Genomic DNA, 20,303 nt, shown 5'->3' on the forward strand with positions numbered 1-20,303 from the left:
TTAATAATGGTTAAAATGGTTGGTCAATCCTATGCTAGTTGTACTTTCCCGCAATTTAGAAACACCACATATTGAACAACCGCTTTCACAGATGTGACCTTCAAGCCATTGTCTAGGGTAGGAGTGAGCAGGCTGGATCTGGCCATTCACGCCTGCTTTAACGCTCTCTGTAGATCTTCGGCCCCGGGGACGATGCAGTGAAGCAGCAGAAGTGTAACATGTTCTCACTGATCTTCTTGGGCCTGGGAGTCCTTTCATTCTTTACCTTCTTCCTTCAGGTAAGCAGTGACGATTGCTCTGCCTGTCTGGGACTGGAGAAACTGGTACAGACCTAACCAAACAACAGATACTCACACTGAAGTGAGTGAGTGGGAGGCGAGGCTCGCTAGAGGGCACAACCCTTCACCGGGAAACCCCAAGTGTGCAAACAAGTGTGTCCTTGGCAAATAGTCTTCATTATGGCAGAAGAAGTCCCAGGCTCATCCACTGGAAACTGAAAACAACCAATGGAATAAAATCCTCTCTTTTTTTGTTACTAATTTCCCAATATCAAGTAACTTTGAATTTCTTTTCCTTCCTAATTGGCGAACTATTAGAAAGGACATACATTTATATCCATATATTATAGACCAGGCCAGGAAAGCTAGTCAAAACCAGGCAGGTGGTACATATCTATAATCCCAGCACACGGGAAATTGAGGCAGAAGAATCACAAGTTAGAGGTTGGCCTGGACTACACAGTGAAGTCCTGACTCAGACAAGTAAAAAAGAACAAGAAATCGGTACCTGTTTTTCTTTTCTACCGAATTAAGCTTTCCCCAAGCCATGGTCAATCCAATGGGCATGACGGGGTTCTCAAAGACAATCTAGGGTGCCAGCAGAATGTAACTAGTCATGCCCAGCATGCTTCTCCCTTTTCATTATGGAGTCAGAGGTAACGGCAAGGTGAGATTTTTATCTGGAAATCATTGCCGTGTCAGGAGCGCCTCAGAGGTGCCAGGCTCTCTGGGGAGCAATGGGACAGCATGCAGCAATCCCCGGGCAAAGACAGGTGAGGACAGGCCTGTCCTACACAAGGAACCTGTGAGGCAGCTGCACCCCACTCTCCCTCCTGGCTTAGTCAAGAGTTCAGCAGCGTGCCCTCACAAGCGTTCACCACAGCCGGCCCCGGCACTCACAGCGTTGCTGGAGCCCAACCACGCCACGTGCTCCAGAAGCAAGGCCAGCTCTGGACGTCTGGGCTCCTCTCCAGCTTGGACACAATTGTTAGGGAGAGGGAAACTGTCTGGCAGGGGAGGCTTGGAGAGGAAGTGAAACCTAATTGCTGGCTCTTCCAGGAGCAGGTGGGGCTGTGCCAGTGGAGGGAAATCTCCTCCTCCTACAGCCCAGCAGCCAAGCCTGTCTCTGTGCAGAATTTGGCTTCATTACGTTCGAAGTGTTAGGAACACGACAAACCTTCTAGTTCAATGCGGTATCTTGGTTACTGAGATGCTGCCCTCGAAAGTTACTGAAATGAGAGAGAAGCCAAAACGGGACGTGTGCGGGTTTTCAGTGTTACCGCTCCAGCTCGCGCCACCGACTCCTCAGCGCCTGCGTTTTAAGTTGGCCTTCATTATTTACATTGACATACAGATACTGTAAAATCGATGCGAATGCATGCAGTTGTGTGAGGACAGTCATGAGAATCCAAAGGAGCCTGAGCCTTTTTCTCTCCCCCAGGGCTTCACATTTGGGAAAGCTGGCGAGATTCTCACCACAAGACTGCGGTCCATGGCCTTCAAAGCGATGCTGCGGCAGGTGAGGGCATGGGACGTGGTACCCAGTGTTTAGATTTAAGACTCTGCCTGCTTCGCTTGGCATACCAATGGTCATATACCCCCTCTGAGACTGCCATGCCAGGAATGACTAGGGTCCTACAAGATGACCTAGTCTTGAACTAGCCAGTGACATCTCAGGAGCTTCATGGGAGCAGGCTTTTCAAGACAGTCAGCTGTCTGTCTCCATGCAGATACTCCATTTCCAGTACCTGTATCTGTTTCCTGGATTTTGCACGGACACTGGCCAGTCTTTGGAGACTGTAAGGTGCCTTTGTACAAAGGAGGAAGTAGTTGGTAGCACCCACGTTCATGTGCCACAGTCGGCCTTCTACCAAGGCTTTCCCAAATGCTAGAAGTTCAGCTATGTTTTGCGTTGAGCTCTGTTTCCACACAGATTTGACTTGTTAATTCACTAAAATGTGACTTATTATGTAAGTTCTCGTTTTGGGGTAGGGTGTGTGGGAAATATGAAAACACATGTTTCTCCTTTAAAGAAAGAGGAAGGCAATTGACTTGAATTGGTTGCATCTCTTTCCACACCAGGCACAAACAGGCATCAGATTTTGAGCACATCCGAAGTGATGAGTTCTTTTAGAAACTTTTCAAACTCCTGCTGTTTGGGGCAAATAACTTTATATGACAGTAAAAGATACTGTCAATAAATATTTATAAATTGTGTCAAATATAAGATATACTTTTAAAGTCCTTGTTTAGACAAAATAAAGCAGAAGTATAGCATTTCATTTCCATGTTTACAATTTATTTTTTTTCATGTTTACAATTTATAAGTTCTACTATTTCCAACTAAAAGTATCTTTTCAGTTGGAAAGAAGTTACCCTACAGGGCAGCGGTGTCTGTAGTGCCAGTTGTGACCACTTAGTAGCTGGAACAGCCACAGGAGTCCAGCTCTGGGTGGAGCTGGCAGTTGAATCTGTTTATCTCTGACTAGAGACCCCTTCCTATCATGGGAGGCAGTCAGGACCTGTGGCCTAGTGCGTATGCAGTGGGCTGCTCAGGGTTGCCCCTGGACGGCCACTCTGCGCAGAAGGTCTCCCCTGAATTTCAGTAGCCACGTTCAGGGTGGCTATTTCCCCTCACTGGAGTGCGGAGAGATGGTTTTATTTCCGCTGGTTTTAGCTGCGAGTTAATTTAAAGGCGTGTTTAATTCCACAGGACATGAGCTGGTTTGACGATTACAGAAACAGCACCGGAGCCCTCTCCACGAGACTCGCCACGGATGCTGCACAAGTCCAAGGAGTACGTAGGCTGCGCTCTGCTTGGCCTTTCCTTGATAAAGTGAGCCTGCTTGCTCCATCTCCCGAGATGCTTCCAGCGGTGGGGGTGGGTGGGATGTGTGTGGGATAGCTCACTGGTGGACAGATTGCCCGCAGTGTACAAGGCCCTAAAAACATCTTTCAAAAGATACTTTCAGTTGGAAATAGTAGAGCATCCCGTTGAAACTAACATGAACAGCAAGGGGAAAGTTTAGACTTCAGGGTGGCGTGATCTGCTGGCGTCAGAGACCCCAAGTTCCTTCTGTCTGTTTGGTGAGTCGCCTCCTCGGCATTGGCTTCATGAGGCTCATCTCTTGGCTGGCAACCAATAGCAATTAGAACTAGAAGCTTCTGTGTTTCCCGTCTAAGGAAAGGACACACATCTGTGCCCCATCCTTCAAATGAAAGCCCCTCCACAGCTCCAGTTGCTGCTCATAAGTCACGCTCAAGCCTGGGGCAATTTCTGTCTCAAAAGAAAACGGTTCTCTGGCCAGCTTCCCTGCCCTGTGAAGTTCCCTCATTCCACAGTAAGAGAGGAGGGAAAGGGTGAACCAGGGCGATGACAGCATTGCCCATGACAGTGGGTCCCGGCTTTCTGAATTGTACAGATGACTAATTCAAACACAGTATGTTTTATGGTTAATGTCACCTCATAGGAGGTGAATACTTTGTACTATGGTTTCTAGAGGAGTATAAATCTCTGTCTGCTAACTGAACCAAATTTTTATTCATATTACTGAGATTTAGGTTCCCCATTTGAAAAGGTGTGTGTGTGTGTGTGTGTGTGTGTGTGTGTGTGTGTGTGTAAGAGAGAGAGAGAGAGAGAGAGAGAGAGAGAGAGAGAGAGAGAGAGAGAGAGAGAGAGAGATCACAGTTTATCCGTACAGTAGGTGATTCATGGGCTGAAGGGATGAGGGTGAAACCTGTTGGTCCAAGCGTGGCTTTACTGAGAGAATGAAACCCATCACGTCTGGTAGGAAGCCGAAGGCAGGAACCCATGGTTTGGAACCTCACCCAGCGCCCTTACTCTTTTTCTCTTGAAGGCCACGGGAACCAGGCTGGCTTTAATTGCACAGAACACAGCCAACCTCGGAACCGGAATTATCATATCGTTTATCTACGGTTGGCAATTGACTCTTTTGCTGTTATCGGTTGTCCCATTCGTCGCTGTCTCGGGAGTTGTGGAAATGAAGATGCTGGCTGGAAACGCCAAGAGAGATAAGAAAGAACTGGAAGCCGCTGGAAAGGTGAGCTAAGCGGGTGTCCGCCAGCACGTGCTGCTTGCAGACAGGCCTCACTTGAACGGGCACCTTTACCGTTTCCATCCAACCTGTGCAAAGTGTTAACTGCATCAGTAACGCCTAGAACTCAAAGATGGGATGGATCGTGCAAAGCTTCCAGCTTCCAGGCAGAACTTGTTATAAAGATCTTCCACATTTGCCCAGACGCACTTTATCTTGACTGTATGTCCTGAAGTCACCGATAGAACAAACGTCACTATTTTATAAACAAGAGCTTAGCTTTTACCTTTGATCTGACAGCTTCAGCAGCTGTCTGCGCTCCCGAGCCACTGTGACACCGTGATGCTTTAAATCTCAAAATTTGCCCCGTGTAACTTTTGGCTATCAAAAGACACCTGTAGGCTTTTCTCGGGGCTACAGAGTCTAATTATTCTCTGTAGCCCTGGGGAAGAGTTTAAGGCAGAGTATGACGTGTGGACGAGTCACAGCCTGTTGCCTACACTCGCCCCCAACACCACTGTTATTTTTATTGTTAAAGTTAGCAGCCACCAGGTGGCAGTAATTCCTTATTTTGTGGTTCTAATGTGCCGTGACAATAGAGATGGTGTGACAAACGTATTAATATAGGAACCTATTCTTAATGTCATCACGGTCATCCTGTGAGGCCGGTGATAATGCTACCTCTCAAGTGTATGTGTGTACACGCATGCACACACAAGCGCCAAGTGTGCAAGACCATAGAAGCACATTGAGCGTGGTCCTTTTTTGCTCTCTACCTATTCCCTGATAGATGGTCCCAGCATTGTGCTTAGAGGAATTGGCCAGTGAACCCCCCCGGGATGGGCCTGCTATACTCCCACACCCTGGGGTGACAGGCCTCTTCCGTGGATGCTGCATATTTGAGCCGAGGCCTCGTGCTTTCAGAGCAGGAACTCTGACCTGCCGCGCCAGATCCTTCGTTTTTTGCAAATATAGGGGTGTGGACAGGAAGCAAGATACTCTCTAGGTATCATGCCAGACTCTCTAGGTATGTAAGTGTGTCTGAATCGACACATAAACATTTGATTTGTAATGCGTACACAGTCAAATGGTAAGGTGCAGATTGTGTCCGAGGACACCTCTGTTCTCGTGGATGTAAACATCATTCTGTAGTGAAAACTCAGGGGGTAAAGCAGATGGTTTAGTACAAACTGGTGGTTCCTCCAGCACCAACCTCAGATCACTCACAAGCATCACTTCGAACACCTTCATGACAGCTGTGTGTGGGGTGGGGGTGGGGTGGGGGAGTCAGCGTCTCCACCTGACGGGGAGACAGACTTTGAAGTTGAGTGACTGTCTACCTGTAGGTGGCTGGCGTAAAATGGTAAGATTAAAGCCAGTTGTGGTGTTCTGTGCTTGTACGCTCATCACTCAAGAGTTAGAGGCAAGAGGATCGCCACTAGTTCAAGGCCACGCTGGGACACATCGCAATACAGTGAGCAAACAACAGCAGCCAAAACCCCCGAGACTGGTGTTTCCACTAGACAGGTTCTCTCCCTGAGATCCACCCCCCTCCTCCTGTAACTGGCCCTGGCTGTCACTCCATGGGTTAGTGGTCCCCAGCTTCAGTCAGAACTCTTGTCGTTTGTACTTGACCTTGCCCTGGAACCAGAGTCCCCTGGGAGCATGTGTGTTGTGGGTCCTGGACTTCGGCCTTGCGTGTTCCCAGTTGCTGAACACAGTCTTATGTTCTGACCTTAGGTAATGGAGGGTACCATTTTCTTCGCTCTGTGTGCCATAGCTGACTTCTGAAAACAAACAAACAGATCAACCAACCAACTAAATAAACAAACAAGCCAATAACAGTTGCTTTGCCCACACTCCAAATCTTGGAGTTCATCTTCATTCCTGAAGAAAAAAAATTATCAGAATGAAAATAAAATTTCCTTAGACAAATTACACAAATAAAAACATCTTGAATCTACCCAACATAGTAATCGTGACTCTATTCAGAGAGTTAATATTTTTATAACAATGAAAATTGCCAAAATTTTGGAAAAAGTAAGGCAGTAGAATTGAACAGTGTTTGAGACAGACATAAACTCTCAGTTCTTAGTCTTGGCCTTCTGCTCAGACCTTATGATGCTGGAGAAAGCTTCCAGGTCCGGTGGCCTTTCTACATTGGTGAAATGGGACTTCATGGTGCTGCTCAGGCTTTTTCATAACCTTCCTAAAGCTGCCATCCTGGGGATCAGATGAATGGCTTGCCATGCAGTCTAATGATAGGTTTGAACATTGTGAGGCACTAAAGCTGTTTTACTCTCCAACAATTCAGTCAAGGTTCAATTTTGTTTTCTCCATTAACTGTTGATTCACTGAGAGAACTGGGGTTAGAATGGAGTTTCTGGTGTGGTATGGTGTGGGGTGGTCGCTCATAATCCTGGTACTTCGAAGGCAGATGAAGGAGAATTGCTGCCAGTGTAAGACCAGTCTGGTCTACATAAAGAGCCAGCCTGGTGGAGTGCCATCATGGGATTGGGGTCAAAGGAGGGAGTGGGAGCCTGGATGTTCTCCTCCCCAACACCTGTTCTAAAGAAAGTGCTCATTTCCTGGGGTATACATTTTTATTAATGGGTAGAGTATATCAGGCCCTGGGACAGTCCCATTTTAATTTTCCAAGGAAAACTTAGAATATTTGCTGCTGTGCAGTTGGGGGAGGAAGGTAAAGTAAGATTATAGCCACAAATCATATGTACACTTGTAATGCAATCCTGTAAATATAACATTAATATATGCACATTCTACTAATTAGCTCCACCAACATGTCCTTTGTAATCTAAATAATGGATTTATATCGTGGATGTCTTGACTAGATCCCATATTCCGAGCTCAGGAGCCTGTGATATCAGAGCTAGACCTCAAAGTTAACCCAGAAAATCAAGGGTTGATGGGAAACTTGTTTACAACTGGTTTCCCCTTGTGCAAATCTCAAAATAGAGCAGCACAGCGCAGCTGGCTGAGAGCAGACTTGGCATCAGGGGCCCTGCAGTCCTCACACCCTGAGTTAATTCTGAGGCTTCAGGCCTGTGGGGAACCGCCCTGCACCTCCATCACCTGTCAGAGCAGGAGTAACACTGCCCCAGAGTTGTCCTAAGGCCAAAGGAGATCGTGTCCTTCAATGTGGCAACGTTTTGGCTGATTCTATTATCCATTAGATTATTTATTAGCTAAAGAGATAGACCATTTCAGCCCAAGGTAACAAATATCCTTCTCTGCTTAACAATAGGAAGCTGAAATAAAAGATATTAAAGCTGATGAAACAAAACTAGAAAATGTAAGATCCTCGTGTTGATGGTATATCCATGGAACATGCCTATAGAACAGAATTGCAGATTCAGTCGCTAATCACAGACAGTGCTCAAAGGGTAGCTTGATTACAAAAATTGAAAACAAAATCATAAACCTTCTGGTTGGCTTGGGTTAAAGTGGTTTGACAAAAAGGATATATGTCAAGTACAGGCAATAGGTTCACAGGCTGTGTTCACTCTGTGTCTCTGTCTCTTAGGTCCTCAGACTGTGTTCTCTCTGTGTCTCTGTCTCTTAGGTCCTCAGACTGTGTTCTCTCTGTCTCTTAGGTCCTCAGACTGTGTTCTCTCTGTGTCTCTGTCTCTGAAGTCCTCAGACTGTGTTCTCTTTGTCTCTGTGTCTGAGATCCACAGGCTGGATTCTCAGTAAGTGTACCTGCACATCTGTTTCGTTTCCCAAACATCTGCATTCAGATCTGCTCCCTAAGTGATGACTACCCCTCTGAATCCACAGGGCCTCGCAACAGGTACTTGCCTCCACCTCCAGGAAACCGAGTCTGATTAACCAGGATCAGGCCTGTTTCCTTCATTTAAACAGCAGCTTAGAACAGGGCCGTATTATTTCAAGTTGGAGTCTCCTTCCTGCTTTTGGGTAGACAGCTTGTCTGAGAAGTGGTGTGTCACAGTGAAAACGACCATCATTTCAATGGACCCCTAGAAACCATTGCTTAATTGTGCCTTCTAGACTCTACCCTATGAAGAAAGTGAGGTCATTCATGTTTCATTCTGGCCCTCAGTCACAAGCCTCCTTGAGCATCCAGAGACTTAGCTGCTCTGGTGTACACAACCCCAAGGCTAATTTTCTTAGGAAGCTAGTCTTAAAAAATGTATTCTGCCCTTTGAAGAAATCTAAGAAGTCATTGACTTGACCCTCAGAGTACATCTGACAGAGATTTTTCATTTCAGAAATAAAAGTATTATTTCTAATTGAGGTTTTTGTGTTACAGATCGCAACAGAGGCCATAGAAAACATTCGAACTGTTGTATCCTTGACCCAGGAAAGAAAATTTGAATCAATGTATGTTGAAAAATTGCATGGACCTTACAGGTAATAAGCGTGTGATTGCTGCATCCCTACTGCGTTCCCAGACTGGGCTGCTGTCCCCTGAAAGCGTCAGAAATCTCTGCTCTCAACAATAATGACCTCTTCTGATGATAATCATCTCATCAAATTCCAGGACTCAATTTTCTTTGCTCTCGTGAACCCAGTAAGGATTAAGTCTCTAAGGGCCAAGAGGTATGGGGGCTACAGAAAACTTTGTCACTGTGGTGTAGCCCAGCTGGGTGGCTCAGGATGAGCATGCTCTGAGGAAGTTGTTCAAACCTTTCTTTCCTTCTATTGGCTTTGTTCCAGAGGACAGTGTCTCCCTCGTCTTCTAAATATGGACCAGTTCCAGGCTCCTTTCACTGGTTTAGAGTTGGCTCATTTGAAAACTCCCTGCGTTCTGTTTTCTACTTGTCTGGTTTTGTAAACAAACCACCTTCACTCTGACAAAATTAGCACGATGTGTAGACTAAAACAGTAGATACAGCCTTTCTTTTCTCTTTCTTTTCTTTCCTTCCTTCTTTTTCCTTCTTCCTTCCTTCCTTCCTTCCTTCCTTCCTCCCATCTTCCCTTCCTTCCTCCTTTTCTCTCTCTCTCTTTCTGACAGGATTTTACTATGTAGCCCAGGCTAACCTACAATTTGTTATACAATCCAGGCTAACCTTGAACTCATCACCCTTCTGCCCAGCTAACCACATGCTGGAAAGCATGTATCACCATACCTGCCTTACGGAATCAGTAGTTTTGAACACTTGCATATCTGAGTGAGAATCTTTGAGATTCTCAACATGTTCCGGTTCTTCCATTGTGTGTACTTCCATGATGCTAAAGAATACGCAGCTACCATTTTCTCTTTGATATTTAATGTGTATGTGAACCATTACCTCATTATCTTATGGTGTAGTTTTAACTTCAAAGAACAAAAAGCTGAAAAATTATTAATTTGATCATAACTTAATTATGTAACCATAATGTTAAGTGTAACATTGTAATTACAGTATTCAAGTTAATGCCCAAATAAACACAACACCATAGTCACAGTACACAAGTGACACCTCCCAAATCAACAATACAATGAATTTCCTTTCACCAAATACTTCCTGGTTTAAGAGTAAGAAATTACTGGAGCTGGATTCAGAAATCTTATTAAGTGTAGCAACAATTCTAATTAGAAACAGTATAAAATAAATTAAGTATGGGGCTGGCAGGATCTAGCCTGGAGAGTTTTGGATGTATAGCTATACAAACATCAATTATCCACCTTTTGTGAAACCGAAATAAGTTTGCCATGTGACTACAGCTTGTTGTGTGTACAGGACCCATGATAAGAGTATGTGAACAGGCTGGACTGTGGTGGTGCACACCTTTCATCCCGGCACTCAGGAGGCAGAGACAGGTGGATCTTTGTGAGTTCAAGGCCAGCCTGGTCTACAAGAGCTAGTTCCAGGAGAGGCTCCAAAACTACAGAGAAACTTTGTCTCGAAAAACCAAAAAAGAAAAAAAGACTATAAGAATATGTGAACAAATTATATACAGATGATCACAATGCTATTTCTAACATTGGTATCTGTAGTACTTTTGACATAATTATTACACAATACGGCTTAATATCCGAATTATTAACCAATGTATCATAGCAGCTATAGTTTAAAAACCACCACGTGCTAGGCACGACGGTAGGTAGTCATGTTGTTTAGTGCATTTAGTTCTCAAAACCGCTTTTCATGATAAGAAACTATTCATCGTGTAAGTCACAGATACTTGGATTTACCTACTGAACCGAATACCCTAGAAGACAGGCGTTTAGCCCAGACTGAACAGGCTAAGCTGGGCTCCTTTAGCTAGAACGGAGGGTAAGAGAAGCTGGACAACGGCTGTGAGTATTAATCGTGAACAAACGCATCTGCCTTTCAGGAATTCGGTGCGGAAGGCGCACATCTATGGCGCCACTTTCAGCATCTCGCAAGCGTCTGTGTATTTTTCCTACGCTGCCTGTTTCCGGTTTGGCGCTTACCTCGTTGTGAATGGGCACATGCGCTTCAAGGATGTCATTCTGTGAGTAGCTTGAAAATAGCAAGATGATTTATACCGGTCCCGTCATAGGGCATCTGCGCAGGTGTGGCACGGGCAAACCAACCACCCAGAGATGAGATCAAGGAGTTAGCTTCCTATAGCTGTCACCCTGGCAGGCACAGAAACCTGATCTTGTCACTACACCAAGCAGACTTTCATCATCCGAGTGCTCTGAAGTTCACGAAGCTTGTGAAGTTGAGATTGCAAAGCACGAGGCTGGTTGTATATGTGAGCCACTATGGGACGGAATGTAAGAGAGGAAGATGTACGGATGTAACTAGAAAGTCGTTGAAGCTCATAGACTCAATACAGGGTGAGGCTAAGTAGCTTGCTACTTTTCCGTAACCAAAACACGGCCTTGACCATGCAATGGGAATGTCCGACTAAAGTCCGGCAAACCTGCTCTTTCTCCTAAGTAGGCGAGAGGCAGATATCAAGTGTCTGTCTTCTATATGTGGTCACCCAGGGTTGCCGGCGTCATTGTTTATTATAGGGGTTGCCCTTTGTCTAGCACCTGTTTGGGGTGCTTTTGTTGAGAAACCACTTGATAAAGATGCATGGGTTCATTTCTAGGATGTCTGTTGTATCTCTTGGTTTACGTGTCTGTTTTTATGTCAACACAATGCTGACTTGGTTGCTGTGGCTCTGAAGTTTGTACCAAAACCAAATATGATGCTGTCTCTAGCTTTATTCCTTTTGCTCGGTTGTATTCTATTTTTACGTGCATAGTTCCACAGGATTTTAAAGACTTTATAGTTCTGTGAATAATGTCATTAGTATTTTGGTGGCGACTGACTGCAATAAATCTTTAGATTGCTTTAGGTGATATAATCCTAAAACAACGTATGAGAATTTTCCTTTTCTTGTTTTTTTTTTTTTTCAGTTTCCAAAGTCAGCATTTTTGTTACAATGGATTTCCATTCTTGGTCGAGTCTATTCCAGAGCTATTCATTTACTTATTTTTGTAACTAATTAAAGTGAGATAGATTTGTAGTCTCTTATCTCTCATTTTACTTACATGGGTCTTCTATTTTTTTCCTGGCTAATCTAGTTCAAGGGTTTTTCATTTTCTTTTAATTTTCTTGAAGGACCAACTCTGTTGCGTTTATCATTTGTACTGATTTTGTTTCCTGTTTATTGTTTTCTGATCTTCTAATGTTTGCTTTGTTTTGTGCTTTCTTATTTATTTTACTAGTATTGTGTAGTGTGTGTGTGTGTGTGTGAGAGAGAGAGAGAGGGAGGAGGGGAGAGAGGAGAAACAGAGAGAAGGTGAGGATATATCATGTATTTGGCTCAGCACATGTGTGGAGGTCAGAGGATAGTTAGTCTTTGGAAGTCTGTCCCCTTTTTCAGGCTTGTATGGAACATGATTTTTTTTTCCCACTGAGCGATGCCCTAGGCCCTTATTCTTGCTTCTCTAAGTCCCGGGATGCATTTTTAGGTTGTCTATTTGAAACCTTTCTTTTGACGTTGGCACTCACTGCCAGTTTTTTCCTAGTGGTGGTTTTCTACAACCCTCAAGTTGTAATAGGCTGTGCTTACACATGCATCTGTCTGGGGGACTTGTTTTAATCCTTGCTGACTCCGTTAGTAGCCTTCTGTTCGTTTACCAGCCTTTGTTCCATCTCCAGGCATTTATAAATACCCTAAAACGTCTTTCATGGTTGGCATCTCCTTTAGCTCCTTTGTGACCAGAAAAGATACGAGATCTTAAATTCTTTAGAATGAAGACTGCTCTATTTTAGAGCGAGCACTGTGAACTCCTTAGAATGTATACTCTGCATCTGTTAGATGAAACAGTCTGTAAATGTATGTCTAAAAAATTATTTGCTTTGGTGGCTCTCGTCGCACGTGGTGCGGGATTGTCCAGACCACACACTGGAAGGGAGTGGTCTCATCATTCGGTCTGCCACTCTTTGAGCCCCTTGGTCCTGGGGTGTTTCAGTTTTCTTCGGTCTTAAAAAGGGCATGCCTGGCAACTAAAATGAGTTGAGATCACAGATAAGATTCAATTATAAGTCACTCCAGGAAAGTGAACACCTCTGGAAGTCACATTAGCTCAGAGCCAGAGCCCCTGCTGCCAGAAGGTGAACAGAGAAAACAGCCCAAGACAGTGGGTCTTGCCTCCCTTCTAGACTTTGTCGTTGCTACTGGAATCTCGCAGAAATGTATGTGGGCAGACACGCAAATGTTCGTTAAAAGTTTGTCTTTGGCCTTTGAATGCCACAGAGCTAATTCTGACACCTCCACTTCCATCCAGGGTGTTTTCAGCAATTGTGTTTGGTGCAGTGGCCCTAGGACACGCCAGCTCATTTGCTCCAGACTATGCAAAAGCCAAGCTATCTGCTGCACACTTATTCAGCCTGTTTGAAAGACAGCCTCTGATTGACAGCTACAGTGGAGAAGGGCTGTGGCCTGTAAGTTCCTCTGGCCAGAAGGCAGAGCTTTGTCCTAAGGCTTTCTTTCTGCTAGACCCCAATGACATCATCTGCATAGTTGGGATAATTATGCGGCTAGTATCTCATCAACTTTTTGGCACTTTAAAATTTTAACACAAACTTTACAAAAGAGAAATGAAGGTATCTGAAACAAAATAATGTTGACAAGAGCTTAGTCTGTTCTACAAGAAGGTCTATGCATCTATTTCAGTCAGGATGCTGTAGTTTGCAATTTCGCTTTAGACACTGCTGCTGCTTTCTGAGGCCCTTGGCTCAGTGTTTACACGAATCAGAAGCTGTGCTTTGGTAGCCTGACTTTTAGTAAGTCCTGCTCTAACTAATCTTTTTTCTACCATAACAAGCTTGCTCTTGGCATGAACTGGTGCCGGCACTACATCCAACAGGCATTTCATGTTTCACTGGTATTTATTTGTGGTAAAGTTTCCTTGAAATACTACTTTTATTTCCAATGATTGCGAGATCAATTTAATAAAAAAAAATATTGTAAAAAATTTTAGGATAAGTTTGAAGGAAGTGTGACGTTTAATGAAGTCGTATTCAACTATCCCACCCGACCCGACATCCCCGTGCTCCAGGGGCTGAGCCTGGAGGTGAAGAAGGGCCAGACGCTGGCCCTGGTGGGCAGCAGCGGCTGCGGGAAGAGCACAGTGGTCCAGCTGCTCGAGCGGTTCTACGACCCCAGGGCCGGAACAGTGGTGAGCACACTTTCTTAGCAAACCCATTGCAGGTTGTATTTTATGTGAGCGAAGGCCCAAAATCCTGTCTGGTGTAGTGACCACGGCCTGTAAACTCTCAACTAGCACCCGTATCAAACAAATATACGGGGCACTTGAGGAAGGATATCAGAGACTTAAGCGTTGCACTAACACTGGTACAGGATGGATTTCTGGCCTCGGGGGACTTTGTCTCAGTTCAGTCCTCTTAAGCAAAACTAAGCTGGCTTCTGAAGGCGGGAAGGAGACTACATCCTCCATACACAGCAGCCTAAAGAGGAACAAAGCTACTTCCCGACGGCTTTGCTCTCTGTGGTGCTTCACTTTCCGTGATCTCTGCTTTGCTTCCCACTGAATTCCTGGCCTGTATTGTGAGAAAAGAGGAAAGGAAACAGCAGGCTGGCAACCCTCAGAGAGAGCAGAAGAAACCCAGCGTCAACGCAGACTCTCAGGACAGGGGTGTGCCAGCTCTTCTTGCCCCACTGCCATCTTTTTGGCCTCATTTCTCTAACCTTGAACTCTAGGCTCTCTGACATTGACCCTTAAACTCAAGTTCATTTACATTTGGCTTTTATCATAAATTTATGGCATTTGCTCTCTTCGCTGAGTGAAAAGTCTGTCTCTAACTGATATAGTGTAGATGTTAGCAGTGGACAATGGCTCACTAGGTAAAGTCTTGCTGTTCAAGCTTAAAGAATTAGACTCAACCTCCAGAACTTACCTCATACCCAAAAGTACTTGGCCAACACTAAACAGATTTCATGTTATCTGTGTGTGTGTGTGTGTGTGTGTGTGTGTGTGTGTGTGTACGCACTTTTTGTCTTGTTTTGTCTTACTGGGAGTTTTGATCCTCGTTTTCTGTTGCTTGTTTGTTTTTAGAGAGAGATTACGCACTTGCGTGCAAGTAAGGTTAGGGAGATGGACTGGTTGGGAGGAGTTGGGGGAGGGAAAGAATATGATCAAATTATATGCAAAAGACTTAATAAAATAATAAATATAAAAAGTCTGGCATAGAGGTGTTTGTCTGAAATCCCCACTAGGGAGGCAGAGAGGGGCAGAGCCCTGAAGCTAACTGGCCAGCTAGTCTAGCCACATTCAGTTGCTCCAGCTTCAGTGAGGGACCCTGGTCAAAAACTAAGGTGATAAATGGTTGAAGAAGATACCCAACGTGAAGTTCTCGGATGTGCATGTGCAGACAAATGCATGTGTGTGCAACCACACGATCATTTACATGCACACATGCACACACACACAAATAGGAGAGATGTTTAAGACTGGCTGCTTTCACAGAATAAAAGGAAAAGGGACCAACTTCCAGAATCTAGGACTGTATTACTAATCCACTGTTCTTTTTCTAGGGCCACAAGGAGGGCCATATTGAAGGAGTAAGGTCTTTAGGGGCAGGAGGTCTAGTGTCAGATTTTGACTCAGACTTCCTCAAGGCACCTGGCACAGAGATGCCTAATGAGGGCACAGAGAGACAAAAGACAAGGTTAAATGTGTTTCATTTTCCCTTCTAGACCACAGCAAAAGAGTCTTGCCGCAAGAGTCACTCTGCTAGCCATGATATCCTTTGGGATGTTGACGTCAGACATGAGGCTTGGCTGGTGCACAGTGAAAGAGCCTACCCGATCCGGCCACTTCTTATTTAGGATTGCTTCTTTTTTCTTTGAAGACTCTAATAGTTTGTGGATTTCTGTTTTTTAGCTTCTAGATGGTCAGGAAGCAAAGAAACTGAACGTCCAGTGGCTCCGAGCCCAGCTAGGCATTGTCTCCCAGGAGCCCATCCTGTTTGACTGCAGCATCGCCGAGAACATCGCCTATGGAGACAACAGCCGGGTCGTGTCCCAAGATGAGATCGAGAGGGCGGCCAAGGAGGCCAACATCCACCCCTTCATCGAGACGCTGCCCCAAGTGAGTTAACTCAGAACTTCTTAGCTAAAATGAAGGCAGGCTCATGTTTATCCCGGAAGCAATCCTCAAAGTTCTTCCAGCAGTCTAGTCAGGAATGGACTGACGTGTCAACATGGTCGCTTTGGGGACAGCACTGACCTGGGTGACAGGGTGCTTCACCGCCCTCATGTAGTGAGGAACCAACAAGGTGAGATTCAGTTCGGAGAGCTCAAACCAGTTCTCACATCTGCACCCCATGTCAACTAGGGTTTGGTGTCATTTCTGTGCTACTTCCCCACCCCCAAATTTAAGCTTTTGATTTTGAGAACCTTATACATTCACACACATTGACATGAGATACAGAGATACCTGCGTAGCACGGTTAATAAAAACCCAGGCGCAGATATTGGGGTTTAAGCAGAAGATCAGAAAAACAAAACAACCAAGCCTCTAGAAAAGCCTGACCTCTAGGTGGGCACCTCCAGACTGGGCCCTGAGCCGCTGTCTCCTCCCGTCTTATAGTCCCTTTAGTGCTGGGATTAAAGGTGAGTCACACCACTGCCTGGCCTCCAGAAGCTTAGTTTTACCCTCTGCTCTGAGGCAAGCTTTATTTCTTAAAACATAAACAAAATGTTACTATATTCCTGTATCCCTTATCGAGTCTCCTCTAATGATAACCTCTTTCAGAACTATAATAGCACAGTAACCAGGATGCTGACATTATGCTCTGCTGGTGTTATCCATACCGGCTTACTCACGATGTGCGTGTGTGCCCCTGTGTGTGTGCACGTGTGTGTGTGCATGTGTGTGTATGTATGCATGTGCATGTATGTGTGCACTGTGTGTACACATGTGTGCATGTACGTGTGTGCGCACGCCTGTGTGTGCATGTGTGCATGTTTGCTTATGCATGTGTGTGCGTGTGTGTGTGCATGTATGTATGTGTGTGCATGTATGTGTACATTGTGTATGCATGCGTGTATGCACGTGTGTGTGTGCATGTGTGTACACATGTGTGCATTGTGTACATGTGTGCATGTTTGCGCTTGCATGTGTGTGCGTGTATGTGCACACGTGTGTGCATGTGTGTACTGTGTGCGCATGTGCGCAATGGCAGTACAGATTTTGTGACGCTGCAATGCAGATGCACACTCTTGTACTGACACTGGAGACAACAGCATTTCTGGCACATGAAGATCCCTCCCACGGCCATCTTTCGGTTCATAGTCCACTCCCCCACGTCAGTCCCCACAGTTCTGTACATACTAATCTGTCCTCAGTTGACACCACTTTTCACGGTCAGGATCTTATATACACACAGTGTGTAAACTCGTGGGACTGGGCTCTCACTCTGAGCCCTTGGATTTGCTGAGTGACATTTCACGCCTGGCTGAACCACAGGTTTACCTTTCTCCTGAAGAAACTTAGCACAGTTCATCTAAACATGAGGCTATAAATTCCCGAGTCTTGATGGTTTATGTGAACCTAGGGTCTAGTGTTTCTGGATTACACACCCCTCAGTGCAATCGTTGACACCTATCATAACTGCATGCTTGGTTTACAAAGCAGTACACCAGTTTCCTGTAACTGCCATTTCCAGCCCTCCCAGCAATGGATGAGGGATACAGGTTCTAAAGACTTGCCAGCATTTAATGGGGATATGAGACTTTTTTAAACTTTGTATATACTGTTTGTGGATTTCACGTCTTGCATCCCAATCTCGCTCATCTCCCCATCCCCTCACTTCCAACCTCTGCCCTTGCAGCCTCCCTTCCCCTCCCCCCCAAAAAAAAACTCCCTAAGAAAGTTTTTTCTTAGGAGTAAAAACAAAAACAAATAAACAAAAAGATTAAAATCTCAGTGTGGAAGCTGCAGTGTGGCCGAGTGAGTCGCACAGTACACCCTTAGTCCTTGGACATCTTTGCTTGTATTTATTGCAACGAGTCATTGGTCTGGTTGAGGCCTCTGGCTTCTGCTACACCCTCAGTACTGGGCCCTCACTGGGATTCCTCTTGGATATCCTATTGTTGCCTGGTGTCATGGAGCTCCTGTAGCTTTGGATCTGCAGGTCCGGCCCCTTCATATGCTCCAAAGGCTCATAGATGAGGTGGATGTTGGGGTGGGCTACCTCATAGTCCTGTTCTGGGCCCAGTTGCTGGGTTGGTCAGCCTGCCGGCTTCCCCTCGTGGTCACCAGCAGAGGAGCTCTCCGGCACTGCCCTGGCTTGCTCACCCAGTGCAGCAGACCGCAAGGAGCACGGCCGCTTCTCTTGCTCACCTGTACCCACACTACCAGGGCCAGCTCTACGGTTTTGGCCAGGTTACAGGCAGAGCCTTCCCTTTGGACTGCTGGACCAAGTGATGGGGGCAGGGCTACCCTTCCATTCTGAGGCCACCCAGATTGGTTCCCCCGCCTGTCACAGGTTGCAAGGTAAGGGGAGAGCATATTTCCCTTACCTTTGTCATTCTATGGCTTACAAGGGAGAGAGCAGGCATGAACCACAGGCCTGGCTTACCCCTGCATCCCCACCAACAGGAGCAGCTCTAGTGTGCTGCCCAGGCATGCTGCTATGCCCACTCTTCTGGGTGCTCAGCTGGTGAGGGGACACGAGATATTTATCTGCAACCATTTAATAAAATGTAAGCTATGTCACAGTAGATTTGTGTTTACCAAAGGAAAAGCGAGGCTTCTTATCATTTAATACTTACCTGCAGCTATATAACCACTTCCGTAAACCATCGCTTCAAAATTTCTAATTATTTTTAATGGTTGAGCTTGGAGTCTTTTATTAATTCTAATTAATTTTATATATGTGCTTTCTAGACGCTTCCCTCAGCCTGTGATTTGGTTTTCTATTACTTTAAAGAGATGCCTTACGGAACGGACCTTTTGTTTATGTATCAAAGTCGCCCCCCTACATACACGCCCCAGCCCCACCCACTCCTCTGCCCTGTTTCTCTCCAGATACCGGTGGGCGTCCCATGAATATCAGCAGTCCATGGGATACCAAGCCGTAATGAGACTGGGTTCCTCCTCTACAGAACGGACTTTCTCATTGTAGTTAGGTCGGATTTATGTTCTTTTCATGCGTCTCCCTTCTGATGTCAAATCTGTGACAGCGCCTGCACATCCCTGTCTCGAAGATGCTTCCATCTTTAGAGACTCTAGCTGCTGTAACCTCCCGCCTTCAGTGTGTGGTCCATTCTGTTACACATTGCTCGCAGCCTATATATGGCAGGATAACTCCCAGTAGGGTGATGCTACCGATGCAATTAGTTTTATGAATTAATCCAGAACTCAAGGGCCAACTGCAGGAGAACTTTATTTGTTCCATTGCATTCTGCTGGGAATTGCAAGTGAATCACACAGACGACTTGAAAGCTCTCTGTGATGACCCTCCTTACAACCTTTGTGTAGACTCTGACCTCAGACAGGCAGTGGTGACTGAGAGTAGGAAAAATCTAAACCTTCACCTTTTAATCTGATCTTGAAACTGGACCTTGGGAGACGAATTTGCATGGTGTGCATCACCTTGAGCTTTGCAAAGATGCCAACCCCATATGTACCTGTTACCTGTGCTCTCCCCAGCCGGAAAGCTTTCCTAAAGCCAGCCCCCGGCACTAAGCAAACACTTCTCTCCTCTCTTCCACTCCCCTTTTTTAAAGTCTTTCTTCCATCTGATCCCCCATTCTCTTTTATATTGTGTAATATAATTCTTAATAAACCTTTAAGTAAATATTATTAAACTATTAAAAGAGAATAAATTATTTTATACATGGGCCATATAGATACTTCAAATTGTAAAAAAGAAAAAATCCTTCATAAGTCTAAGCTGTGATTTCTCTGAAGTCATATAAAATGGTATTAATGTGAATGGCAAAAAATTTAAAATACCTCAAATTCCTGTGACAGAATACCATTGAAAACTAAAGACACTGTGTTCTAGATCAGTTTTGAAGGCAAACATTCCCTGGAGCTGAAAATGTATCGTTAAAAACACAAATATCTTGCTATAGAAATGCCTGCTGATGTTCAGTTTTCCTTCGTAAAAAGAGCTGTCTTAAAACTGTATTGCGTTTATCGATGACTATCTTGCAGAAATACGAAACAAGAGTAGGAGACAAGGGCACTCAGCTCTCAGGAGGCCAGAAACAGAGGATTGCTATCGCTCGAGCCCTCGTCAGACAGCCTCGGGTCCTGCTGCTGGATGAAGCCACGTCGGCTCTGGATACTGAGAGCGAAAAGGTCTGCCTCTGCCTGTCTGTGCTACTAACCTAGTGAAAGAAGAACGAGGAAAGCAGACACAGGGAAAGCAAGCGCTAGATAGAGATGCAGTTAAAGTAATAGAATATGTGATTCCAATGTTTCTAACGAAGTACATATATTTCCTAAACATAAAGCAAGCATGCAAAAGGAAACGTAACAATTTTGGTACATTAGCCG

At 45.2% G+C, this 20,303-nt stretch overlaps 1 protein-coding gene across 5 annotated transcripts in view; it reads left to right on the forward strand.

Moving 5' to 3' along the window:
- The window catches only part of LOC119804053 (phosphatidylcholine translocator ABCB4), a 53,382-nt gene that overhangs the window by 32,501 nt on the left and 578 nt on the right, over positions 1–20,303 (forward strand). For 4 of the 5 annotated variants that reach the window (XM_038315594.1, XM_038315592.1, XM_038315593.1 and 1 more), the window contains 10 exons: positions 174–278; positions 1,720–1,797; positions 2,992–3,075; positions 4,136–4,339; positions 8,625–8,725; positions 10,637–10,777; positions 13,056–13,212; positions 13,752–13,949; positions 15,675–15,881; positions 19,959–20,105. In XM_038315594.1, the coding sequence (XP_038171522.1) occupies positions 174–278; positions 1,720–1,797; positions 2,992–3,075; positions 4,136–4,339; positions 8,625–8,725; positions 10,637–10,777; positions 13,056–13,212; positions 13,752–13,949; positions 15,675–15,881; positions 19,959–20,105 (1,422 nt within the window). The remainder of the gene's footprint in view (positions 1–173; positions 279–1,719; positions 1,798–2,991; positions 3,076–4,135; positions 4,340–8,624; positions 8,726–10,636; positions 10,778–13,055; positions 13,213–13,751; positions 13,950–15,674; positions 15,882–19,958; positions 20,106–20,303) is intronic. The other variant, XM_038315595.1, reaches the window with a different exon arrangement.

Source organism: Arvicola amphibius, chromosome 18 (genome assembly GCF_903992535.2).
Source record: "Arvicola amphibius chromosome 18, mArvAmp1.2, whole genome shotgun sequence".
Classification (NCBI taxonomy): Eukaryota; Metazoa; Chordata; class Mammalia; order Rodentia; family Cricetidae; genus Arvicola; species Arvicola amphibius.